Source organism: Solanum verrucosum, unplaced genomic scaffold, assembly GCF_900185275.1.
Source record: "Solanum verrucosum unplaced genomic scaffold, falcon-dt-bn FXZP01000064.1, whole genome shotgun sequence".
Taxonomy (NCBI): Eukaryota; Viridiplantae; Streptophyta; class Magnoliopsida; order Solanales; family Solanaceae; genus Solanum; species Solanum verrucosum.
This window is the reverse complement of record NW_026020144.1, coordinates 2,154,950-2,182,408: the sequence shown is the minus strand read 5'-3', so window position 1 is coordinate 2,182,408 and position 27,459 is coordinate 2,154,950. Positions and strand designations below refer to the sequence as shown.

Below are 27,459 nucleotides of genomic sequence, written 5' to 3'. Positions count from 1 at the left end.
CTTTGTAAAAACATGAAGTTACCAAAGTTTCCAATGAACCAGTGATGAAATAGAAGAACAGAAATTAATTCACAAAAAAAACTAAAATCTGTAAAACATACCAGAATCTGGAAAAACAGAACGGAAAAAGATCAAGCTCACTGAATGCACGGTGTCCCCTTAAGGAAATTATTCCCCTCTAGTATCCGAGGTTTGATTTGAAATATGTCCACCCAGGATAGAATGATCTCAATCACCAGTGTATTGATACCTAAAACACTGGTGTCAGCGAGCCACTCAACGGCAATAAAGTACACGAAGAAACTTTGTGCAGAAGAAGAAGAAATCAAAAAAATTCGTTAGGAAAAAATCTGAAGAATCAGCGATATTTATAGCCAAGAAGAATTGGTTCCGAAAGGTTGAAACTTTTAGAATCCACACGACCATTCTTGAAAGTTTGCAACCTTTCAAACGGTCATGGTTGTTCCTGAAAGTTGCAACCTTTCAGAACAGTCATTTCCAACGGCGGGAAATTCGGCAGTAAAGTACACGAAGAAACTTTGTGCAGAAGAAGAAGAAATCAGAAAAATTCATTAGGAAAAAATCTGAAGAATTAGTGGTATTTATAGCCAAGAATTGGTTCCGAAAGGTTGAAACTTTCAGAATACACACGACCATTCTTGAAAGTTTGCAACCTTTCAAACGGTCATGGTTGTTCCTGAAAGTTGCAACCTTTCAGAACAGTCATTTCCAACGGCGGGAAATTCAAATAAAACAAACTTTGTCCAAAAATAATCTCTTGATTTCCAAAGCCTAACAAACGAGCGACGACGGCGCGAGGGGGTCCCTCTTTCCAACCCTTTTAACAATTAATAGAAGTGTTTCTCTATTTAAACTTTTCTGTTTTTCTTTCCACCACCGATGAGGGAGAAATGCCTTTTTAATAAAGCATAAAAAGACTTTTCAAGTTCCCAACTTTTCAAGGTTCTCTCTTTTCATCTTCCCTCTATTTTCCATTAACTCTTGCTATATACCCAACATGGCTAATAATGACGCGCCAACGCTATAGTATTTTAGGCCAAAAAACAATTATCAAGATATGTGTAATCTTATTGACAATCTGTGCATTGACTTCAGCATTGCTGATCTGTATGTTTTGATGATAACGAATTATGAACAAAGTGAAAAGACCAAGTACTTAATGTTATTCATTAGCTCAATTTCGACTGTTCTTTTAAGTTTTATCGACTTACATTTGGATGGTTATAACTATTAGGTTGCCTATAGCTGTATCGAAACAATTCTCTACAAATGGAGTCACCCGGTGCTTACTTCTATTACCACGTCTTTCAGAATTTCCTCTGCTTTTGTTTTTTAAGATAAAGTGTAGGTACCATGAGGTTTATCATGGTGTAAAACATATTTAGGTACCCTCTTCACTAGCTAACTTATATGTTTTTTTTTCTACTTATTTTCTCTTGTACTCCTATACTATAGTTGCAGTGTTGTTATTTGTTGTAACTAATGAAATCAACTAGCATGAAAGTGACTTCTCTTTGACTCTAAAGCTCTTTTCGAAACTAGTATCAACCATCTATTTGTCTAGACTCCAGATGGACGAGTTATAGTTTATTCAGCATGAAGAGTTGTCCTAGCCTTGGTCGATAGAGTTACCTGGTACCTATTGTTGATGGGAGGTGATAGGTATCCCATGGAATTAGTTGAGCAAAAGTTGACCTGAACACCACGGTCATTAAAAAAGGAGTTATAGTTAGGAAAGCCTCTGAAAGTTACCATAAGAGGGAAACCTTTTAGACCACTTGCTTTGACACCTTTTTTCATTTGAGATACTACCTGACCACTTGGATGAGGTGGAGCCTGGAGGGACACCATTTGTCGAAAATCTCGCAGTTTATATTCTAGTAAAAGAACTACAATAGGAATCTATGCCATTATACAACAAAGTATCTGATGTTTAAGAATCCTGCCTTTTATTTAGAATACCTTCTACATGGGTGTATCCAGGGGCAGAGCCACATAGGTTCCCATCTGCGAAAAATTACACTGTATATCTAAGGTTAAAGTTATCTGGTAGGAAGTATGTTTAATAGTCAAGATGAAACAAATATGACACGTCTCTCTCGTCAAAGAGAAAATCATAGGAGCTGAGTGTTGAACGTATGCTAGTAAAAACTTGAGAAATACACTAAGGATGGAATCTTTGTATATGCCACAAATTAAAAGAGAATTTAGACAAGTATATGTTGTTGAAAAGGTCTATAGTAGTTGAATCAACAGAGAGATTTTTGCCACAAATGTAATAATCAGATGATTTCCTTCTTTTTATCTCTTTTTTTTTATTTTTTTTATGATGAATGAAATGTTCCAAATGATAAAAAGATAAGAGTACCTTATCTTAGCTAAATTGCAAGATTAGTGGTCACTTTTATATTCTGGATATGTTTGTTGTTTATTCTTGAGCAGGCGGCTCAACGTAATCGGAGGCCTAAAGCGAAATCTTAATTAGAGGCCTAAATTCTAAATAAACTTCACATGCATTTATTTTTAAAAAAAATTTCTTACATTTTTAAATGCAAAGTATTACCTAATATTTTATATATATATATAAATGATTTATTCGATTTCTTTTTCAATTATTAGTTTTAAATAAGATTTTATTAATTCATCGTTGAAAAATATTATTTTACTCGGACAATCATTATATGAATTGTTAACATAGTTCTACAAGTAATAAGTTGACAAATTTCAAATAAATATAAGAGTTAGAACCATAGCTTTGATGAAGTTGATACTTTGGTTACCCCACATTTTACTATAGTTGTTGTAATGCTTGAAAATCTAAGAAGAAATGGAAAAAGAATTTACAATTCAATTTGTTCAACACTTTTTGACTATTAATTGATATTTTTGACAGAATATTACTCTAACTTATCAACAATTTAAAGAAGAGAGTGTAAAAGGAGTTAAAAAGAAAATAATGTGAGTATTAGTAGAGAGAGTGTAAGAAAATAAAACAATATTTTCATGATTTTTTCTATTTGAATTGGGTTGAAGAGAATAAAATAATAATTTTAAATATATACTTTTTATCATAAATAATTAATGTTTTTCTTTTAAAAATTAACACATTATTTATTCTTGATAAAAAATTGAGGCCCCCTAAAATTGGGGCTAAGGCCAATGCCTTATTTTTGTATACAGTTCTTGAGTCAAATGTGGGCGATCGCGTGTAATCTTGCTGAGAATTAGAACATTTTTGTCTTTCGAATGAGAGTGTTTATAACAGTAATATAATATGCTGCATACTTTTGATCAGAATGGAATTCTCTTGCATATCTTGTAAAAGGCAAATTTCGAAGAGGAAATTGAGATATGCAGAATCAACATGTTTTGCTGGGATTCAGTGGTCAGAAATAAAAGACTACTTTCTAAGAGATATCCTCCATTGTATAATTGTTGAAATTCTTGCTCTATTTGATCACCTTATCTTGGTTTGTGATATTCATATTGCATTTTGCTTAGATTGGTGGTCATGGTTGTTTGATTCATGTATTAGTTATGCGATGACTATAATGTAATACGGTGAATAAACTTGTAAGAATTATTATACGGTGAATGATAGTGTATGGTAATGTTATGCAGAGACAAGCAAATACAAGATTTGAACTTTATGGGAACGAGTTCGAGATTCTATCACAACTCAATTGATTTACTAGGTTCGACATCAATCATTTGTAGTGGCTTTTTTGGTGAATGTTTTACACATGTACAAAGTTCGAACCAAAGATACTAGTCAAATTTTCGTTTTTTCTATTTTTTAGAGAAAAAAATACTTGGAAGATTACTATTTCTTTTTAGTATTAATATTATTCCTTTGTAATGCAATAAATATGTCTTAAGGTTTATTTAACTTCATTTACGGTTAATGACGGAACTTAAATACTCCATAAAGTGTAATTAGAGTGCAAGAAGAGAGACACAAAGAATAAGCTATTATATTCTCCAAGATAGAAAAATTGATCACCATGGAGAATAATTAGCAAGGCAACTTGAGGAATCCAATGAAGACATAAATTAGTGATGAAATATTTTTTTTAAAAATACTATAGAATATAACCTCCTTTTTATTTGTTTGCAAAGAACATTTAATGGAACGTGATAACACTAATTCTCATATCTAAAGTCAACTCCATTAGATCACTTAACTACGATAAATTACATCAATTTGGTGTAAACATCTGATGCACATAAGTATCTACCATCCCAATATTTGTGTATTCACATTACTTTACTACCTATAAGAAATAATACGTAGCATAAAACATAATTTTGTACATTCCTAAATTTTAATTGCTTTAATAACTGTTAGTTGTTTTTTATCCAATCTTTTTTTTTAAGTTTCAGATATGAAAATAAATTGTTCATAAACTGTAGTTGATTAGACATAGTGTTCTGCTCCTTCAGTTTTGCAGGCGTTTATTCACTTACACTGATTCCCACATCGAAAGAAACAAATGAGTAGACAGTAGACAGGTGCTATAAGTGGATAGGCCCATTAACATTTTAAAGCATACCTTTCTCGGCCTTTTGGCTAAGATCAAGTGTAGTATCTGTTCTTATCAGTTTAATATCTGATATGTGGACCATCGGTCCACACGATATTAACTCAATTTTTTAAGGGGGAGAGTCCATCAAGGTAGCTTGCTACCTGGGCTCTCGCGCGTCGCCTATGCGTTGCACTACTGCATGGGCCTGGCGCACCCCACCAAATCAAGTCCAAGTTTTCCAATCTTCTAGTTGTGGGCTTCATGTTGTTTGAGGCCCAATACTTAAAAGACAATTTTGCATTTTGTTGTTCCATACTAATATTTGGTGTAGTACTTAATTAATAGGGAGGTGATTAATTTTTGTGAATGACAATGACATAATGTGGCATTTTTTGTGACGAATTATGAGTGTCATAAAAAATAGAGTAAATTTTAGGTTAGCAAACATAAAAATTATATTTGTATGATATATATAGCTATAGTTTGTATAATTGCGTTCCATAATAAACTTTATGACTATTAATCTGTATATTTCGGTATACATACACATAAAAAAATATATATTTGAGTCTATTTGTATATTTTCGATATACAAATGAGTCCTGCATTTGTATATTTCGGTGTAAAAATGGGTCCTCCATTTGTATATTTCGGTATACAAATGGGATGGCAAATAACATGAAATATTTGCTGCGAATTACAAATAAAAGAATCTATAGCTATAACATTTAATTTGAATTAATAGTTTGTTATTTCATACAATTTTCCCTATAAAATGACACGGGAAAGGGTCCATATAAAATGGGACGAGGGAGTAAATGTATTATGGGCCTACTCAAGTAGGCACGACAATCTTTTGGGACATATTAAAAAGGAAAAGGTGTCACATAAAGGGTATAAATGAGTCGACATTCTTTTAGGACGAATTAAAAAGGAATGAGTGTCATATAAAATGCGATGGGAAAAGGTCCCATATAAAATGAGAGGGGGGAAGTAAATGTATTTTTGGCCTACTCATGTTAGGCGCGACAATCTTTTGGGACATATTAAAAAGGAGAGGGTGTCACAAAAGGTATAAAATTGAAAAATAAATACATCTGTTATAGATGAAATTGTGTTTTATGTGGTCCTACGTATGCATGTGTCTACTTGTTCAATTTTATATATAAGTTTAAGTGTCCTACGTATATTGTGCCACGTAGGACGCGTATGTTTACTTGTTCAATTTTATACAAGTTTAAATGTCTATACGTTTGTGTCTACTTGTTCAATTCTATATACAAGTTTAAGTGTACTACGTATATTGTGCTACTTGTTCAATTTTATACAAGTTTAAATGTCTATAAGTTTAGGTGTCCTATGTGTATTGTGCCACGTAGGACGCGTTTCAATTTTATACAAATTTAAGTGTCTATTTGTGCATGGGCATAGATAACCGCTAAAGCCAAGTTAAAGGGCATATTTATGTATTATGCCAAATATAATTGGTTGAAATTGAACACTACGTTTCTAGATCTTGTTGTTGACAATTTGAAAGTTACAATGAATATTGTTGTGGCTTTGCTAATAATGTTTTCAGTAGTAATCTCCTCGGATGAATTGATTGAGTTGCTTCACTTCTCCAGTTTGTTGATCCACCACTGCTTTGACAATATCCGCCACAGAAATCATGCCTACTACCTTCCCATCGATCACTGGAACATGTCGTATGTGGTGCTCTGTGATCATAAAACATTCCATCACATTTCCTTAGAGCATCAAAGCATAACTAACTTCTCGAGTTGAACTAATACTTACCACTCATGAGCTGCATTGCTTGGAGAATGTTTGTGTCCGATGTGACGGTTATCAGCTTGCTCTGTTGCAAAGGTAGTACTAATATGAGCATAAAACAGAAGAGAGATGACAAAAGTTAAAGCCAGAAAGACGATATATAGAGTACCTGCTCGGTCATAATATCTCCGACTCTTGTGTATTTAGATGATCTATCCTGTACAATTACCTTCCGCAGATAGTCTGTACTTTGCTTGTACAATGTGCATAGATGAATAAGTTCAACATTATATCTAATCGAGCAAAACGTCTATTGCTTCAAAAATTGTGTAGTAGAAACTAGAAAGTTTTGGTTAAAAAGCTGTTTGGTGCTTAGATCAATAAGTTCAACATTTGTATGTGAATTGGAAGGCATACCTCTTTCTGTTATAATTCCAGCTATCAGTTGATTCTCTCCTGGCTTTAGAACGACCAAAGACCCGATATTGTTTGCTGCCATCTACAAATTTGTCACCATCATCATATCAACATTGCTATTTGTATGTCTATAACTAAATAAAACATTGTTGACATTCTATGGTGATGTTGAAGTTTTAAGCAACTTACTTGTTTGATGGCATCATACGCTGTGTCATTTGTTCGACAACAAAGCCATGAGTTACCTTTTTCTTCATCTTTTATCATTAGTACATCAGCAACTGTTGTATTCTCCAACCCCTTTTGCTGCATTGTGGAAGATTCTGAGACAACTATGTCTTTGGCTTCCTTGCTCTGCACTGTGGGGAAGGAGATAACACGTCCAAATCTTGCGAATACTTTGTTCATCTCACTTGTGGTTTTGAATTGTGGGTGCTGTAGAATTGTAACCTTGAGCTTTTCATGGCATGATCTCACCACGCGTATAACACCTTGCATTGTGTTCCTGTAATTAAGGTACAAAACTTATATCATATTATCAAACACTTGTACATCATTTGCTTTCCAATGTTATGTTCATCAAAATGAATGTCAGTCTTATAAGGAAAGGATCCCAAGGCCTGATTAAGGATTCACGTGAACCTGATAACTTTTGCTCAAGTTCTGTATATATAACAAGAAACCTACTAAATTTAGACAAATATTTGACCGTGATCTCAGTTATTAATGTAGTATAAACTCTAAATCCTGGCTCCGTCTATGACTAGGTCTAACTCAAAAGTAGTACAGAAATCGAAGAACTTACCTTGAGGAAAGAATATCTTCAATTGGCAATTTTGTATCAGCTAGTGATGATTATATGCTCAAGCAAGAAAGTCACAAGAGAAGTATGAGTACTCTCCTTTAGTTATTTATATGAATTCCATTTTTGTGTTCTTTGCTTGAACTACTAAATCTGGAAAATACTTAACGCGAATTTTGCTTCTAATGCGTTGCTTCTTGTAGAAGTCATCAACTATTTAATAGGAAAATTTAACTTAGTTTCTTCCCTTAACCTTTTCCTTTGCCTCATGCCAAGATATTCTTTGATAAGGCAATTAAAATATGTTCATATTTTTAAGTAGATTATGCTAAATGCACATAGAATAAACAAAATTTGAGATGCTAACCTTAATCATAAGGCAATTGAACATTATTATTGATTGCCTGTAGTGAGGGGAAAGAAGCTAAAGGTGAAGGTGAGAAGGCAAGTTAAGACATTACATGTTCTAAGGTATCAAAAACAAACCTTTTATATATTGATGTGTTTTGGTAGTTGCATATCATCATTCACCAGATAATTGAACAGTAAAGTTTTTATTTGCTTCATAAGATTTGTTCTTTGTAAAATGGATAGAAGATCAACATTTCGATTACGCTTTCCTTGGTCTTCTGCATCTGAACCTGAACCTGCAACCAAACCAGCCACTCAGCCTAATACCAAATCTACTGGTTCTAGTCGAACAACTCGTCAGGGGACGAGATCACAGCCTTCCAGCAGCACTAAATCCAAAAATAGCCCTTCCTCTAGTCCTGCAAATGAAAACTCAACTCCAAAGCAGCCACCAAGTTCCACTACAACCGCGATATCTGGAAAGCCTTCTTCACCACCAAAAGTGCCTAGCCAGCCCACCACCACGAGCACAAGCGCTTTACCTGAAACTCTAACAAATCCCCCTCAACCTTCAGCTGAAAACAAAGCTCCTATCGAGTCCTCTACCACAAACACTAAACCAACAAATGGTCCAGCTAGCCCAAAAAATGAAACTCAAACCCCTACATCCACAATATCTGAGAGACCACAATCTAGTCTTCCAGGAGTTGCTCCCTCCGGAGCTGAATCTCAATCCTTGATACCATCTCAAGAACATCAAGGCCTCTCTTCTCAACCAGCTTCACCATCTGATGTGGCAAATAAGTCCAATGCATCTCAGCCTCCATCTCGTCCAGCTCCTCAATCACAAGAAATGAGTCCAAAATCCTCCCCAACACGCAATGGTCCTCAGGTCCTTTCAACTGACCAACTTGCCCCAAAGCCAGCTAACCCTGTGAGGCAGACTTCTTCAAATCCATCTGATATAACATCTCAAATGCAACTGAACGATCAGACAATTTCCCAGCCAACATCTCCACCAAAACAATCACAAGACAGCTCAGAAATTTCTCCCAAATCCACCAAAACACTTCCATCAAACTCTGAAAAAGAACCAATGCCGGCAACAGTTAAGCCTCAATCAGAACAAATGGAGCTTCCCAAGAAAGAAGCCATATCTGGCACATTAATTGAAGCAAAAGATAAGTCACCTGAAAATGTAAAACCTTCAGATTCTTCAAGAATCACTAGTGAACCTAAGACAGCCAGGCCGTTGGAGACAAACATCCCGGAAACTAAAGAAGTGAAGGAAGTAGTGCAACAGACCGCGGATCCAGACATTGTGTTTCAATCAAAGCAAGCATATACAGAGAAGCAAGCCAATTCTGATAATGATCAAATTCGGGTGAACCGTGTCTCTAATGGAAAACAGACAAGAACAATTTCAGCTGAACCAGATATACCCCTTAACAAAGAGGTAAAAGATAACATCTCAAAGTTTATTAATAGGATGACAGTTGGAGATGGCAAGCAAAAATTGGAAGAGGGGCCGGTGAGCGTAATCACCCTTGCAGGGGATAACAGAGGAGCATCTATGCAACTTAGTTCAAACTCATCAAGAAAAGGAAAGGCAGTTCACATTCACAGAGGCTACAAACTGAATGCAGATGAAACTGCCGATGCAACCACAGATGCAGAGGGAACTTCAAAGGGAAAACAGACAAACGATGCAAGGACGATGAAAGATCAAGAACTAGAGGCATACATGAACTGCAATGTGCAGGGGCTCAACAACTCAATTACATTTGACAGTACTATTGAGGGGAAAAATCCAGGTATACATATGACATTCCCTCGTATGCCTTCCGAACCACCAAAAACAAGTGAGAAAACTGGACTGTTTGAGGCACACAAGACCGAATATAATGTTACCCGTGCCCAGAAACATACATACAAGCCAACAATCAAAAGAAGATGTCTCGAAGGGCTTTTCGTTGAACCAAGTGATTCTGATTCAGCCAACCCTGAAAAACCTCGGAAACATGGCTGTCATGTTGGCGGTAAGAAGAAGAGAGATAATGATATCGACATTCTTTGAAACTAATGCATGTAACTAATGAAAGTTAACATATCATTTTATACATATTCAATAATATCTGCTGAAAGAAATTGTAACAGAGATGCAAATGATCAATAAAACATGATATCCATGAAATGTTGTTATCTATTTCCTGGTTTTGATGTGCATTTCGCGTATATAGTACATGTGAAGGACCTTATTAATCTCATGAATAGTTGTTTTCAGTGTCATTGCCTTCCCTCGATAACTCGTTTACTGACCAATAATCATGGAATCAAATTCATGACGAAGAACACATTAGACAAGTAATGTTGAACTAACAAAAGGAACATCAAAGCTTACATTTCACGCTATTGAATATGCAAAAGAGCGCACCCAAGGGTGTGTCCTGGTGATCAATGAAGCGAGATAAGAACTATGAGGTCTCAAGTTCAAATTCCAGTGTAGACAAAAATACTAGGTGATTTCTTTCCATATGTCCTACATTTCATGGACAGAGTTACCTGGTATGTGTTGCTCGTAAGTAGTCTCCAATTTTGCACCATTTTACCTATAGCTTTGATCTCAATATTTGAATTCTCAGGACAACTCAAAAAGGTTAACATCATCACTGGAAATCAACAAGTTTACGATAAAACGTGGAATTAAACCGTTAACAATGAATTTCAGCATTTTGATTTCGAATTATAGTACCCAAAAAAATGCCAAATTTAACATTCTCAAGCTTCAATTTTTGTTCTAATGTAATGTTGGAGTTTAATAGTTTGTCTTTCATAACGAGAGATCATGCAAAGTGTATTGGATGAACATGTTCTTGTGCAATAGCTCGCAAATTACAGAAGATATGAATCTAATTGGGTAAGTCGGATGTGACGAGTTCAACTGAAAGGAAGAGATGCAAACCACATAGAAAATGAGAACTTAACTAGTGCGATGAGTTTAATTGTGAAAGGATTAAGTGGGATTCGATCCCTCAACTCTAATTATGGGATATTACTGCTACATCAACTCAATCACTCTTGCCAAACGCGATTCACATCTATATTGATTACGTATGGCAAATGTAATTCATAAGTCACGTATGACAATGCAACTAATAAGTCAATGTTGGATATGATGTTGCTATCTCTATACATTTTTTTAGCAAACTACTCTTTTAAGAGTCAAATATATTTTTTGTTAGTTGAAAAATTAAGAAATGTCATGACTTGTGATCGTGACTAATCAATATAATAATAACATTTATTGATATAGTTAAACCGTTGAAGTTAGATGACCTATTGTCTAATGTTTTGTAGATAAATTTTATGTCATTTTCTTTAATTTCCCATTATAGAATTAAATGTTTTTGAGTTTTAATAGTGCGTATCCAATGGCGCGCCACATATACTTGAGGGTGTCCGTGACGTAGTTAAGTAAAAATATATTCATATGTATATTTATTACATATTGACACTCTTTGATTTTAACGTGATTTTACTTTTTATATTTTCATGTGTCCTGCTTTTTTTTTTTTCCTTTTCTTTTTACTATGATTCATAGAAATGTTATGTTTGTAGAGCTTTGAGCAGGTAACGAAGGTTACGTTTATCCACTTATTTAATAAAATGATGTTGGCCAAATAAAATTTAGAAAAATATATATGAATCTTATTTAACATCCACAGAATTGAAAATACGTTTTAGCCTTTAGGTCGAGAGTCATTGGTTACCAAACGCAGAACAAAAATATTTTATTAATATTTCGTTAATTACAACTTTTAAATAATATATAGAATATGATACATACCAACCATAATAAAACTAATTAACTACCTCATGCCGAATGTGTATATTGACATGTGTTGCACGTGATTATCAATTCAAAAAATATATGTTATAGTAAATATATTGCTTATTTAAGTGAAGATTTGAATAATAAGTTTTGCACAAAATAATATTACAGTTTTTTTTGTAAATGTTAAATGTGAATCGGCATATCTCTTATTCACGCGAATCTATGAAAATGGTCATGAATGGAAAGTTTTATTAGTTAAATGCAATAATTCATATATTTATTTTAATTTGATGAGCTAGGTTCAATCATTTATTTAGTCGTATCTCATTAATATTACGTTATAGACGATATTTCTTGTGTATTTTTCTTGTCATCTAACCAGATGTGTTTTGCACGTGTATTCCCGTTAAACTGTTTAGATGTCATATGAACATGTGAAGAGAACAACTACATATTATTTTTTAGAATTAATCTTTGTATATTCATTTTCTTTTATAAGTTATAACATAATAGATGACGTTTTTATTGTTGGCTCTCATATTTAACTTCTCGATTGACTGTATACATAAATTAAAGATAGTTATTTAATTGTCCATAGTTAACAGAGAAAGATTTCCTTTTTTACCGGAAAAACTAAAAATTAAAACTAAAGAATATATTCTATTTGTGAAATCATATTTTTTTTTTACTTAAATGAAATGCTTATTTTGGAAAGTTGAAGTGTTTGATCAAGTTTTTTAGAAAATAATTAAGTGTTGTTACATAAGCAAAAGTCGTTTTGCAGAAGTTAAAAATCATAACCCCACCCACCCATCCTTCCAAATATTTTTGTTATCTTAGTCAAATATAAATTATTATTTCATATAATTTGCCAAATGTATTTTCAAATCTTTTTTCAAAAAATACTTCTGATAAATAATGTACTTTTTTCGTCAATGCCTTCTTTTCAAAATAAGCAAATTGAAAGTCAAACAAGCTTAAATCGATTACTAATACAGTAATATAAACAAAATAAAAATGTAGCCCCGCGTTTAATTTATTTAAAAGGCAACCCCAAAGATTTGTACCAAAAGCAATTAGTGGTAATTAACCATCGAATAACTTTTAATGATCAACTTTTAATACATTCAAAAGTTGACTTTTTTTACAAGTCGTTCAATCCTTGACCAGTCAAACATTTTATTTACTTTTTCATTCTAAAATTGAATGCCTAAAGAATTAAGGTAATTTTCCACTATACATAATATATAAGTTGTGCAGCACGTACTTATACAGTTATACTTCAAATTAAATTAGGCAATTCAAATCGTTATAAACTTTATAATATAAAGTATAAACGGCGCCAAATTTTAGATGTGCAAATTAACTGATATAATATAAACAACCTTTTTTTTCCCGCCTACTTCTCCTAATTGCTAACTTCCCTAGTCCCCACTTTAATCAAACTGCCATATAATTTTATTTTATTTTTTCAAAAATAAAGTTTTAGTATCTACTACAAATTTATGACAGAACAGAGTTGTTCGGATGGTAAGCATCTGTATGAATCATTGACGAAGCAAAAAGGTGAGAGCTCTTACGAGGATTTTAAAAAAACATGTAATTTATTTTATTTTATTTGTGCCATGTGTTTCTATTTATCAAGTTTGGCATGGAGAAAAACATGGTCATATTCAAGTTAATGGAGAAATATCAGAATTTTGAACTACTTTATTTTCAAGAAAACCTGTTGAAAATTGACCTTGCCAATGTGGTCATTGTCCACTATGTCTATATATATACACACATATAGAAGGTTATTGTTCAATTGTCTTAAAGTTACATTTCTCAAAGTTCTAAAATTCTTTTTCCTAAGTTTGAGTTTCTAGGTAGACTCAAAAGTTTCGATCAGAAAATTATATCGTGCATATAGAGAAAAACCAAAAATTCTTTTTGTGCACATATATACTGTTGAATTTTCTAGTGTAGCGGATAAAGGTAATTCAAAAAATATTTCGGAATAAGAATCACCTCTTCTCTTCTTCTAATTTCAAATTGTATCATGCATGTTGCTACTTATGCGACAAGGAATTTCATTTTATTTTTGTCTATTAATACTTCATATTCGATTCCACGAAAAATGCAAGAAGTTTATAACTTTCTTAATTCATTTTCGCTTTTGTATCGCAGGTATATCAAAATTTTTGACTTTGTCACTGTTATTCAAGATATGGCTTTATTTCACGGGTACACTTCAATAATTACAATTGTTCTATTAGCTACGAGTTATTTAGTGATTTTTTCCGAAGCTACGATGACATCATCAAGTCAATTGTCAAATGCAATTTTGATAATAGTAGATCAATCTGGTAATGGTGATTACAAGAAAATACAAGATGCAATTGATGCAGTGCCTTCAAAGAATACACAACATGTATTTATTTTGGTAAAGCCTGGTGTTTATACAGAAAAAGTTGTTGTTCCAAGTGACAAGCCATTTATAACAATTAGTGGGAGAAAAACAACAGTCAAAAATACTATAATTACTGGAAATGATTATGGAGATATATTCAAATCTCCTACTTTCACTGTTTTTGCTTCTGACTTTGTGGCTAGATACCTTACAATTCAGGTATGTTGCATAATTTATTTATTTATATGGTTGTGATCATTATTTCTTTTTTCTTGAGTAAAAAATCTATCAGAAACAATTTGTCTACCTTGAAGGTAGGGGTAAGGTCTGTGTACGTTTTACCCTGTGTAGACCCCACTATGTGAATTTGTTGTTGATCATATAATGGTAGTTTAATTTATCCATTATAAGCTAACATGTTTATAAGGTTACTTTGTTTAGGTGATAAAATTAGTATATGAAATCATACTCAATTTTCTCATGTTTCATTGGATGAATAATCCGTTCATTTTGTTAGTTCAACCTATTTTGACCCGCTAATTCAATTTATCAAAAATAGCCAACCTATTTAGACCAACCTAACTAAGGCAAGTAGCTTTTGAGCTGACGATTCTTAAATCAATCTGTTTTGATCTGGTCAAATTCAATCTAGCCCGCTAATATGACACTCAAATTAAAGTGTGGCATTTGGCATCTTGACTAATTGAATTTTTTTTATGTTAATTAATAGAACACATATGGAAGTGGAGAAAAAGCAGTGGCATTGAGGGTAGAAGGAGATAAAGCAACCTTTCTGGGTTGTAGAATTATGTCTCATCAAGACACATTACTTGATGATGTTGGTAGACATTATTATAAAAATTGTTATATTGAAGGGGACACTGATTTCATATGTGGAAATGCTGCTTCTCTATTTGAGGTAACATAAACATACAATATATACTCGATATTTACATCAAATCAATTATCTGTCATATATGTTATTTATTACTTAACCATAATTGACCCATCGTTTTTTTTATTGGGGGTAGAAATGTCATTTGCATTCGCTTTCGCAATCGAATGGGGCTATAACAGCACACCATAGGCAATCACCTCAAGAGAATACAGGTTTCACTTTCTATGGATGTAAGATTACTGGAGTAAAGAGTGCAATTCTTGGGAGGCCATGGGGTGCTTATGCTAGGGTTGTATTTGCTCAAACTTACATGTCAAGTGTTATACTCCCCAATGGTTGGGAAGATTGGAATGACTCCTCTAGACAAAGGTACATATATACGCATCGACAATATATAGAATTTGTATACTATTACTATTACTGTATTTTAACTTGTTGTAGCAGGTACAACTATAAACAATATTTAAGCTTAAGTTCCAAGAAAGTTAGTGGTGTCTACAAGACTAAAACCTACTCGATGTCACCTATATGAATCTTTTTCCTCCATTATCCCTTTTTATTTTACCAAATCCGTATTTATTCCAAGAAATTGTAAGTCTTTCGAGACAATTTCCTTTCATGTTATTTTAGGTTCGCCTCCTTCCATTTTTCTTTTCTTTTTTTAGGGGAAGGGGAAATAGGGAGGGGATTATTATGAACCCTCACCAACAAAATAAGTGTTCAGGTAGCCAACCAAATGAACTATTAAGATTTCCCGTCTCACTCCCTTTTACACCTTCGGTCGTTCAAACTTATGCATCCCTATTCCCTAGGTCTATGCAAGATATGACTAGACTATCACAAGCAATCGACCTTTTCTCATTTTATCCTCAATATATGCTAGCTACTAACTTATGCATCCCTAGGTGATCTATGCAAGATATGACTAGACTATTGCAAGCGATCGACCTTTTCTCATTTTATCCTCAATGTATCCTAGTTACTACTTGCACCTTCTAGCGAATATAATCATTTTTAATTTTTGACATTGGTATTTTGGTAACAGGACATCATATTTTGCTGAGTACAAGTGTTTTGGGCCAGGTGCAAGTTCTAATAATAGGGTAGATTGGTTAAGGACTTTGTCTAGTGAAGAAGATGTGCCCTACTTGAAGGAAAGTATTATGGGCCCAAAAAGTTGGACTAGGTCCAAGCCCACACATTTGACACCTTTATCTAAAGTCAACTCCAACAGATTCAACAAAAAGAGAAGCAGCCCATGAAACTTTCCCAAATACTATTATTTTGTACTACTCTATGTATTTGTTTTTTAAAAAAAAAATCAGTTTAGTTATTATTTGAACCCTCTACAAATATGACCAATGTTTTAGTGAAGACACAAAAGATCTTGGATTTATTATGTAGAGAGAGTGATCTATCTATTAAAAGATTAATGTAATCAAATTCTTGTTCTTAAACAAAGTATACTTGTCAACTTTTATCTTTTTTTTAGACGGATGATAAAATTAGCCCATAAAAATATGATTCGTTCTGATTAATCGTTCAGGGCAGGTATTTTCATAGCAAATAAATTTAGGGGTCATTCAAAGCTGAAGATGGATGGTACTTATCATTCAAACAACCTTCTTTTATCATGAACGCTATATCAACTAAGAAAAAGATATAATCCTAAATTTTAATTATTTTTACATATACAAATGGGAAGTGGATGCCAGGCATGCTGGGTAAAAAAATTGACATTTAAAAGTAACAAAGCAAACTTTGATGTTGATAATGTTTTCTTTTTTTCTATTAGATAATAATATCCAAGTTTCATGTTGTCCAATTCCAAGTTTAATGCAAATTCCACATAAACTAATTAATCTTCGAGAACATTTAATCAAACACCTTTGGCCCATAATTTAATTTGTTAAGAGTTCAAACCTCAAATTCCTAATACGAAAGTTAAACTTATTTTTCAAAACTTTCTATATATTAAACTTAGAAAAATCGTCTTAGCATTTCTTTCTAAGTAAAAGATACGTTTGCTACTTTTATCGTACGTAGATTCTAAATTTGGTGTTAGTTTAATTTGTTAAAGAGTACATAGTACATACATTTAAAAGTATGTTTGCTCAAATTTTTAAATTAAAAATACTTTCTTAATAATAATTTATATCGAATTAATTAATTTAAAACTAACATTCGTAAATATAATTGCAATAATTAATGTTTGGCTAAAGTAAAAGTACTTAGCCTAAAAGAAATTATTTTAATTTTTGAAAAATATTTTTAAACTGCTTTTCAAAAGCAATTTAATTGTTATTTTATTTTTTAAAAAAATAAAAAAATCTAACTTGACTAGGATAAGAATAGAGATAAATTATCTGACGTGACAACTTAGTGGACATACTAATCCATCATGTATATAAGATATTTTCATTTTCTCTATATTTTTTATTATCTTGTATGCATATCCTGTGGGCGGCTAAAAGAAATCCAGGCACTATTAATAGTTATTTCTAACGCTCCACGGCAGCGGTGAGACTACTTCATCCTTAATAATCTTTAATAAGAGGTTTCACTTCTTGTGAGAGTGTCATTCCCGACTGAGCCTATGATGCGCAATTCAAATTTAATTAAAACTCTAATATGAGCTCTAAACACCGAGTTGAAAATCAAAAAACTAATAGTTATTTCTATTGTCCCAATTTATATACTATAGTTTGAATTTCAACGTTCAAATTATTTTATTTTGATTAAGCATTTAAATATATAATTTCTAATATTATTAAAATATAATTTATTTATTTATAAATTATATAAAACTATTATGATTTTAAGTAAAAACTTAATAATTTAAAATATTTTAAAAATATATAAATAAATCACGATCAAAGTATGTCTTTTTTAATTTTTGAAATCCGATATATATCAAGGCACTATAAACGTCGGTGGATCAGCCAGAACCAGAACCAGGACATGTGTCGCCTGCTATTAAAGTAGCTCCCCGGGGAACCTTCTTTCATTTGAATTTCATGTTTAACTAGTCGGCCTCTAACTTAACTCTTGAATCAGCGGGCTTGGAAACCGGTTTAGTATAAATTAATTAATCCTAATTTAATAATAAAATAGTGTTTTGTTTTTTGTTAGAGATAAGAGCAGCAATTTAAGGTAGGCCCCACCATAAACCATTGTCTGTTTTTTTCTATCTCTATAAAATAGACTCAATTTTTCCACAAAATAACAAGTTGAGTGAAATTAATTAAGTGTGTGTTCAGTTTAATTAAGAAGTTAATTAGCAAGAAAATAGATAATTATGGGTTCTCTTATGGCAGGTTGGGACTCTCCTGTTTCTGATCCTCAAGCTAGTAAGTTCATTTTAATTTTCATTTCTTTAATTAATGACAAATTATATTAGTCCTTTTATAATTTGTTTAATTTTTAACATTTTTTCTTTTTTGGATTTAATTTATAGTGAAATTCCGAAAAAATAAGTCATTAACAAAGGGAGAGATAGATGCATATTGGAGATCCAAAAAACTAATAGAAGAAGAGCATCAAAAATATATCTCTACTTTATCCCCTCGAAGCCAAAATCAGGTATAAGATTCAAGAATTTTAAATTATAATTATTGAGTTCTGTCGAACTCCATAACATTATGGTGATTAATTTTTGGCTGTTTTAATTGGAGACAGGCAAATATTGTATTTGAGGAGGCAACTAAAACAGCGGAAGAAAGTCTTTCTAATTTGGAAAATCAGGAGAGTTTAGATCAACTAATCAAGAAAAATGGATGGTAATTAAACGTAATTAATTTATAGCTTTTTGATAATGATCTTTATTAGTTATTAACAACAGCGATTCATTAAGTTATTGCTATTAATTTAATTATCGGTAAAGATCATTTTTTTTATAGTTATATTAATCAAATGCTTATTATATATTGAGTGACAACTATATTATTACGGCTAGATGATTGAAATTATTTTTAGTTGATTGATTAAAAATAATAATAATATTTATTTATTTATATATAAAATAAATTTTTAATTGCAGGTGGATAAGTAGCAATTGGGCACATTTAAATGAGCCACCAGTGAAAGAACCAGAAGGTGCAGCTTACAAATACGTGTCACAATTTCACGTAGCCAACATGGCTACTGGATCTAACACTAAACCCGGTCCGACCGGAATCAACGCTTGAACCGTCGTTTGGCTTTAGACCGGTTGCTACTAAGTTTTTTTTTTTTGTTAATTTTAATTTTTGATGACAAGCTACTTTTAATTTAGGCTTTAATTTGTGAAAGTATTGCGTCTATGTATAATTAGAGTTTGTATTAAGGTGTCGATGCTTGTAATGTTGGGACATACATGTCGTTGTAACATATTTTTTTGTGCTACCTACGACAAAGGTTAAAAACATAATGTATGATATATATTTTTTTTCGTGAAATTTTATAAAATCTAATTCTTTTAATGTAGAATTTAAATTTATCCATAGAATTTTATCAAAATTATGACAAGTAGTATATCTGGATTCATAATTTCATAAACACAAAGATTTAATACTAATAACAATTGTAGTTAATACTCAAATAACTTTTTTAATGAGGGTACAAAACTTCAAATGACAAAATATTAGTATATGTCTAGAAGTAGGGGTGTTCACGGGTCGGTTTGGATCGGTTATTGGTCAAAATCAAAACCAAATCAACTTAATCGGTTTTAAAATTATCAAAACCAAACCAAACCAAATATAATATATATTTATCGATTTTGTGGTTATCGGTTTCGGTTTGGTTTGATTCGGTTATTTGGTTATTAACCATAAACAAAAATAAAAGAAAAAATTCATTCAAAATGTGAAAAAAGTAACAACAATCCATTCAAAACAAAAAAATAATAAGAATGACTGAAATTATTGAACTTTCGATCACTGAATTTATTATGATTAAAGCTTTAAAATTCACTATATTGGCTTAGAAGGAAGAGACATTAACATTTTCAGTCCCACAAAGAATTGTCATAGACACTCTTATACATGAAATCAATAAAATAAATATTTTCACCTTGGACATTTTTGCTTTCAATAAGGTAATTATAATGAAAACATATATAAGATCTTTAAAATTGTTTATAAAAATAATATATTAAGTATGTATATTAATAAAATATATGTATATAATTCATCGGTTTGGTTCGGTTATTTCTTCGGTTTTTTCGAATAAAACCATAACCAAATCAAATACTATCGGTTTTCAAAAATCTAAAACCAAACCAAACCAAACCCAAATAAAATTGGTTTTATTTTATCGATTTGGTTCGATTTTTCGGTTTGAATCAGTTTCTATCCAAACCGTGAACACCCCTACCTAGAAGTATATTGTTTTTTTGAAACACATATTTCGGTTTTCATCAATTTCTCTCTCTCTTTCTCTTTCTATTTTAATTTTAATTGATTAGCTTTTTCTCACATAAGTTATAATCAATTAATCTTTTTCACGTTAGATCATAGATTTGTTTATCACAATATTGATTCTTGACATAAATGTCAATTATGAGTTTGGAGCAATCTATCTCATCAGTTCAATTATTACTAGCTATCAAAAGTTCATTATTAAGTTTTCATCAATTTCTCTTTCATCTATTTCCTATTTTAGTTCTAATTAGTTGTCTCTCTTTTTAAATGTGATTATGCGAACTACAATCTAACAATCTTTTCTACGCAAGTTATGATCAAACGATCTCAATATTGATTCTCCACATAAATGTCAATTTTAAGTTTGGAGCAATCCGTCTCATCAGTTCAACTATTACTAGCTACCAAAAGTTCATTATTCGGTTTTCATTTTATGTCTCTTTTATCTCTTTCCAATTTTAATTTTAATTAATTAGTTTCTTTTTTCACGCAAGCTAGTTACGAACTAACCATCTTTTCGTCACGATATTAATTCTCGACATAAATATCAATTTTAAATTTAGCACAACCATCTGTTCAGATCAACTATTACTAATTAACTACCAAAAATTCATTATTTGAATGCGTCCTCAGCATCGACTTATCTCACACTTTCAAAGCAAATTTGGATTTCTTGCTTTATTTTCCTTCTTTCCATCTCAAGCCACTCATATTTTCTACCAAAAATCAAAAATAAAAAAGGTTGAGATCATGGTTTGGTGGGCTTTGTACCTAGTTGTCACGGACTTAGAGTGTTGGCTAAAGTTCCGTGTGGCCCTTGACAATTTACTCACTACTCTTTCAAGATCTTGTAAACTCAAGGAAGCCTTTAAGACTTAGATCGCTAAGAGAATGCTTAAGGAAAGACTTAGATAGAACAAAGAGAGAGTTTTTGGAAGAAGGCTTTTGTATTGCTTTGGAGAATGCTTTACACTTGAGTGGTGCCTTTGCAAATGAGTGACACCTCTATTTATACTACTTCCTAAGGACTAAAGTGCAATTAATATTTACATGATAAGTCCCTAGAGTATTTACACATTGGCCCCTTTTCTAGAGAATTCTTCATAGCCTAGAAGTCTCCAAGGCCTTCTTGAAATTTCTAAGGCATTCTAGAGTTCTCTACTTGACTCTAGAAACCTCTATGCCTTCTTTGCTGCAAAATTTGGCTCTGATAGTGGCGGGACATGACACGCTCCCCCACCCGATGATGCGACGACCGCGGCGCATTGCTGCAGAAAATCCCAGACTTGGTCCTTAAATTGCCACAAGTCTTCATATCTCTCACATGTGGCCTCCTCCGGAGATTGTCCCTTCCAATGCACAAGGAACATGGCGCTGGCTTGCTGTCCCCGCTTTCGTTTGGCTTGATAGTCTATGATAGCTTCAATCTCCCGGTCGTGCGAGGCAGTGACAGTAATGGGGGCCCGACGGGGTTGGTTCCGGCTAGGGTCTTCCTTGTCCTCATGGTAAGGCTTGAGGACGCTTGCATGAAACACCGGGTGGATTTTGAAGTGTGGAGGTAACTCCACCTTGTATGAGATCTTGCCTACCTTGGCAACGATCCTGAACGGCCCCTCATATTTTCGCACTAAGTTTTGATGGACGCCCCTTAGTGCCTTGAACTGTCTTGGATTGAATTTCACCAAGACCATGTCGCCTTCCTTATAGTCCGTGGGACGTCGTCTGCGGTCGGCAAACTTCTTCATCTTGCTTGCTGCCTTGTCCAAGTAAGACTTGGCAGTGTCAAGCTGCTTTTCCCATCCTTTGGCAAGATGGTAAGCTCCCAAACTCTTTCCTTCAAAGGCGGCTGGTAAAGAATGTGGAGTCTGGGGCTGTTGGCCCGTCGCCAACTCGAACGGCGTGCGCCCGGTGGACTCACTCATTTGCAAATTATATGAAAACTGCGCCATATCTAGGAATATGGCCCAATCCTTCTTATGCGCACTGATATAGTGCCTTAAGTAGCACTCCAATAGGGCGTTAACAAGTTCTGTCTGGCCGTCTGTCTGCGGGTGGAAACTTGTGGAGAAGTGAAGTTTAGTGCCAAGTATCTCGAACAGCTCCTTCCAAAAGTTCCCAGTAAAGCGGGGGTCTCTGTCGCTAATGATGTGTCTTGGCAACCCCCAATATTTCACTACGTTCTTGAAGAACAATCGAGCGGCCTCCTTTTCGGTGCATCCGGCTGTGGCGGGTATAAAGGTGGCATACTTCGAGAACCTGTCCACCACGACCATAATAGTTCCATACCCGTCGGACTTAGGTAGTGAAGTGATGAAGTCCATAGTTACGCTCTCCCATGGACGTTCCGCTACGGGTAGTGGCTCCAATAGTCCTCCCGGATGCCTTTGTTCTACTTTGTCTTGCTGGCACACAAGACAAGTCTGCACATAGCGCTCGATATCGTCCCGCATGCGTGGCTAGAAATAGATGGCTTCGATCAACGCCCTCGTTCTTCGCTGCCCTGGATGCCCGGCACACGGTGTGTCGTGGCTTTCCTTGATTATTCACCGCCTGATGGTCCCGAACTTCGGCACGTAGACCCTACGACCGGTCGTGAGCAAGAGGCCTTCCTCCACCCAAAAGCGTCTAGTCTTGCCTTGGGTGGCTAACTCCATCAGCTTCTTGGCCTCGGGGTCATGTTGTATGCCATCCCTGATTGCATCTTGAATATCACAATGGGCTGTAGTGATGGCAGCTAGTTCGGCCTTCCTGCTCAACGCGTCGGCCACAACATTGCCTCTTCCTGGTTTATACTCCAAGACGTAGTCGAACTCGGCTAGAAAGTCCTGCCATCTAGGTTGTTTTGGGGTGATCTTTTTCTGTGATTGAAAGTAGCTAGTGGCTACGTTGTCTGTCTTGACCACGAACTTGGAGCCTAACAAGTAATGCCTCCAAGTGCGCAGGCAATGCACTATGGCCGTCATTTCCTTTTCTTGCACCGTATAGCGCCGCTCGGTCTCGTTCAGCTTGCGGCTTTCGAATGCTATGGGGTGTCTTTCCTGCATTAAGACTCCCCCAATGGCGAAGTCTGAGGCATCCGTGTGTACTTCGAAGGTCTTAGAGAAGTTAGGCAGCGTCAAGACCGGCTCTTCCGTTATCGCGGCCTTGAGACCTTCGAACGGTTGCTTGCACTCCGCGTTCCATACCCATGGCTTATTTTTCTTTAATAACTCAGTCAGCGGAGCGGCCTTTGCGGAGTAACCCCTTATGAACCTGCGGTAATAATTCGCAAGTCCGAGAAACGATCGCAGCTCGGTCACGTTGGTAGGCACCTCCCATTCTCGGATTGCCCGTACTTTGGCGTCGTCCATCCGAAGTTCGCCCTGGCTGATGATATGCCCCAAGAAATGCACTTCATGTTGGGCAAACTCGCATTTCTCCCGCTTAATATAAAACTGGTTTTCTCTTAAGACTTGGAAGACTTTCCTTAAATGCTCTACGTGCTCCTCCAAAGTGTTGCTGTAGATGACTATGTCGTCCAAGTACACTACCACGAACTGATCTAGGTAGGGCTGAAAGATCCTGTTCATCAGCGTGCAGAATGTGGCGGGTGCGTTGGTTAGGCCAAAAGGCATCACCAACCACTCGTATGCTCCATATCTGGTTACGCATGCTGTCTTTGGTTCGTCTCCTTCAGCGATGCGTACTTGGTAGTACCCTTTTCGGAGGTCCACCTTCGTGAAGTACTTGGCCTGTCCAAGTCTGTCAAATAAGTCGGCAATAAGTGGGATAGGATATTTGTTCTTAATTGTTACCTTATTAAGCGCCCGATAGTTGATGCATAAGCGCAAGGATCCGTCCTTCTTTTTCTGGAATAATACCGGCGCGCCATAAGGTGCCTTAGATGGACGAATGTGACCGGCTTCGAGGAGCTCTTTCAACTGTTTCCTAAGCTCCTCTAATTCGGGTGGAGCCATGCGGTAAGGTGCGCTTGCGGGTGGCTTAGCTCCAACCTTCAACTCTATCTTGTGGTCTACCTCGCGCCTCGGAGGTAGGGTCTTTGGCAGCTCGGCCGGCATCACGTCCTTGTTTTCTTCAAGGACCTTCTCTACGATCGGTGGCAAGGATTCCTTAGCACCATTGTCTTCCTTCGAACTTGCAATGGATGCCAAGAACGTCGGGTCTCCTTTCTTTAGGCCCTTTACAATCTGCATGGCTGACAGAAGGGCGTGTCCTTCCAGCACCTTGACTAGAGGTACCATGCACGACCCTTTCCGCTTCATGACCATGAGTCGTTGGAGATGGGGGTCGATCATCGTGTGGCAACGCTGGAAGAACTCTTGCCCCAGAATAATGTCAAAGATATCCAAAGGAGCGACGGTAAAATTTGTCTTACCTTACCAACTTCCCAACGTGATGCTCACTCCTTGGGCGATTCCGCACACGGGGTCGGTGGTGCGTTGACCGTCTTGAGGCGGGTGTTGCTTGGAACATAGTTCAGCCCTAACCTCTCTGCCGCCGTTTTGGTCATGATGTTTGCTTCTGCCCCGGTGTCCACCATGGCACGAGCTGTACGTCCATTGATGGAGATGTCTACATACTGCGTGCTGAAGTCTCCTGACTTCTCCGTCTGCTTGGCTATCGCCCCGCATAGTCCAACCATGCCCAACTGCGTCGTGCCCGCGTCTTGCCCTTGCTCATGTGCGTCCTTTTCCTTCCGTTCGCGTAGGATGGCACCAAGGTTCTTCATCTCCGGGCACCTGGCATAGCCGTGTGGTCCACCGCATATGTAGCAACCATCTCCCTTGGTGGTCTGCGCCTTCTTCTCCGTGTAGTTCTGGCGCACGAACCGTCTGCTATCTGGTTTGTGGGGGTCGTGCTTCTTGGGGTGTGCCTGCTGCTCCTTGCCTCGGCTACGGTCTCCCCCACCTTTGGCATGACTGCTCCTTGCATCCTTGCCCTTTGCCTTGTCATGCCGATCATGCTTAAAGTCTGTTAAAGACTCTGCCTGTGTGATGGCTTCGTCTATGGTCTTGACCTGTCTCCGTTCCAGCTCCGTCTTTGCCCAATTCTACAACCCGTCCATGAAGTGGAACAACATGTCTTCGTCCGTGAGGTTGGGAATCTGAAGCGTTAGAGTTGTGAACTCTTTCACGTACGCCCGAATGCTTCATGTTTGCTTCAGTTCCCTGAACTTGCGCTTAACCTTATATATGACGTTATTAGGGAAGAAGGCTTTCTTGAACTCTTCGCGAAATTGCTCCCACGTGTTGATGGTGCACGTCCCCTTCCCTATCTCGGCTTCTTTGCGCCTCCACCACAGCATGGCCATCTCTGAAACATACAACACGGCAGTGTTGAACTTGGTCTCGTCACTCTTCATCCGGCTACACTTGAAGTAATTTTCCAAGTGCCATAAGAAATTCTCCACCTCTTGAGCATCGCGGATGCCTTTAAACATAGGTGGCTTGGGAGCCTCGACCCTGGCCTCCCTGTCACGGTCGGGTGATGCCGATCCTCCAGCTTCCATGTCTTCCTTGAGTGTCCTCATTTCGGCCTTCATGGTTTCAATTATGTTCAACGCCTCCATGAGTCGACACTCCAAGGAAGTGATGGCCTCCTTCATCTCAAACTCGGCCCGCTGACGTCCCTCCAACTCCTTACGGATGTTTTCGGTCTCCTCAAGAGTGAAGTCTTCAAGAGTCTTGAATTTGCTATCGGCCACGTTCATGCACCGGCCTAATATCTCCACGGCCTGCCTGGCCACTTCAACCCTTGAGACCCACTCTTCTCCTGCGGTGACGTCGATGGACCCTTCGCTGTGTTCATCGTCACTAGCCTCGGTGGTCGAGGGTGGATGAGATTTTAGCGCCTCGCTTGGTGTAGGATCCAGCAACATTTCCTCAGGACTCTTTTGGTGCTTCTTTCCCTTTCAGGACTTCTTTCCTCCATCCGGACGGATGTTGGTTGTGCTAGCGGCGTTTACGTCCCCTTCGGTTGTCATTCCCTTAGTGCAAACCTTCGCTCTGATACCACGTTGTCACGGACTTAGAGTGTTGGCTAAAGTTCCGTGTGGCCCTTGACAATTTACTCACTACTCTTTCAAGATCTTGTAAACTCAAGGAAGCCTTTAAGACTTAGATCGCTAAGAGAATGCTGAAGGAAAGACTTAGATAGAACAAAGAGAGAGTTTTTGGAAGAAGGCTTTTGTATTGCTTTGGAGAATGCTTTACACTTGAGTGGTGCCTTTGCAAATGAGTGACACCTCTATTTATACTACTTCCTAAGGACTAAAGTGCAATTAATATTTACATGATAAGTCCCTAGAGTATTTACACATTGGCCCCTTTTCTAAAGAATTCTTCATAGCCTAGAAGTCTGCAAGGCCTTCTTGAAATTTCTAAGGCATTCTAGAGTTCTCTACTTGACTCTAGAAACCTCTACGCCTTCTTTGCTGCAAAATTTGGCTCTGATAGTGGCGGGACATGACATAGTGCTCTACATGTGGACCATATACTAACATATATTTCCATTTCCCATAACATCACTCAATTTCAATAACCTACCTTAAATCTCGTCATATTTATTTGTCCACTATATTATAAATAATTATCTAATAATATTTATTTAATTTTAAAAATTAAGAGATAATTACCTTTTCTGTATGGTTTACCTCTTATCTAAGGCTTCATTCATTTCTAAGTTACACCCTATATCATTCACTATTTGGTCATGCATTACAAAATTGGCAAATTCCATATATGACCTTTTACCTAACCTATAGTTTCATATATGTTGAACAATAAGTGAATTAACAACTACTAATGAAAGTGAAATATGATAAATTGTATTTATGAAATGAAGTAAATACAGTACATTGAATTATTGTAATAATTAGAGAAATTAATTATTATAATCACCATGCATGTGACGGGAAACATATACTCCCTCTGTTCCTAATTACTTATCCACTTTTGAATTGGCACACCTATTAAAAAAAGAATTTCTTTTATGTATAGCAAATTAAAAATTGCTAATTGTATCCTATAGCAAACTTTATAAA

The 27,459-nt window shown here is 35.6% G+C and overlaps 5 protein-coding genes and 1 non-coding gene across 6 annotated transcripts in view; 4 read left to right on the top strand and 2 right to left on the bottom strand.

Annotated features, from left to right (window-relative positions):
- LOC125827805 (sugar transporter ERD6-like 6) overlaps positions 1-27,459 on the bottom strand; it is a 118,471-nt gene that overhangs the window by 43,442 nt on the left and 47,570 nt on the right. The gene's annotated exons all lie outside the window — the stretch shown is intronic.
- LOC125827986 (U2 spliceosomal RNA) lies at positions 4,571-4,766 on the top strand. The gene has a single exon (XR_007443032.1). It is a non-coding gene; the product is annotated as a U2 spliceosomal RNA (small nuclear RNA).
- On the bottom strand, positions 6,093-7,591 carry LOC125827818 (CBS domain-containing protein CBSX3, mitochondrial-like). The gene is made up of 6 exons (XM_049507165.1): positions 7,543-7,591; positions 6,927-7,242; positions 6,738-6,819; positions 6,490-6,563; positions 6,345-6,405; positions 6,093-6,265 (listed from the first exon to the last, which is right to left on the bottom strand). The coding sequence occupies exons 2-6, from the start codon at positions 7,233-7,235 to the stop codon at positions 6,123-6,125; spliced, it is 669 nt and encodes a 222-aa protein (XP_049363122.1). The 5' UTR covers positions 7,236-7,242; positions 7,543-7,591; the 3' UTR covers positions 6,093-6,122.
- LOC125827803 (flocculation protein FLO11-like) lies at positions 8,078-10,039 on the top strand. Its single transcript, XM_049507143.1, has one exon. It carries the CDS (start codon positions 8,126-8,128, stop codon positions 9,965-9,967), a length of 1,842 nt encoding a protein of 613 aa, XP_049363100.1. The 5' UTR covers positions 8,078-8,125; the 3' UTR covers positions 9,968-10,039.
- On the top strand, positions 13,899-16,277 carry LOC125827807 (putative pectinesterase 11). The gene is made up of 4 exons (XM_049507148.1): positions 13,899-14,336; positions 14,848-15,036; positions 15,149-15,384; positions 16,061-16,277. Exons 1-4 carry the CDS (start codon positions 13,935-13,937, stop codon positions 16,275-16,277), a joined length of 1,044 nt encoding a protein of 347 aa, XP_049363105.1. The 5' UTR covers positions 13,899-13,934.
- Positions 18,238-19,451, top strand: LOC125827815 (uncharacterized). The gene is made up of 4 exons (XM_049507162.1): positions 18,238-18,365; positions 18,473-18,597; positions 18,694-18,794; positions 19,055-19,451. Exons 1-4 carry the CDS (start codon positions 18,314-18,316, stop codon positions 19,200-19,202), a joined length of 426 nt encoding a protein of 141 aa, XP_049363119.1. The 5' UTR covers positions 18,238-18,313; the 3' UTR covers positions 19,203-19,451.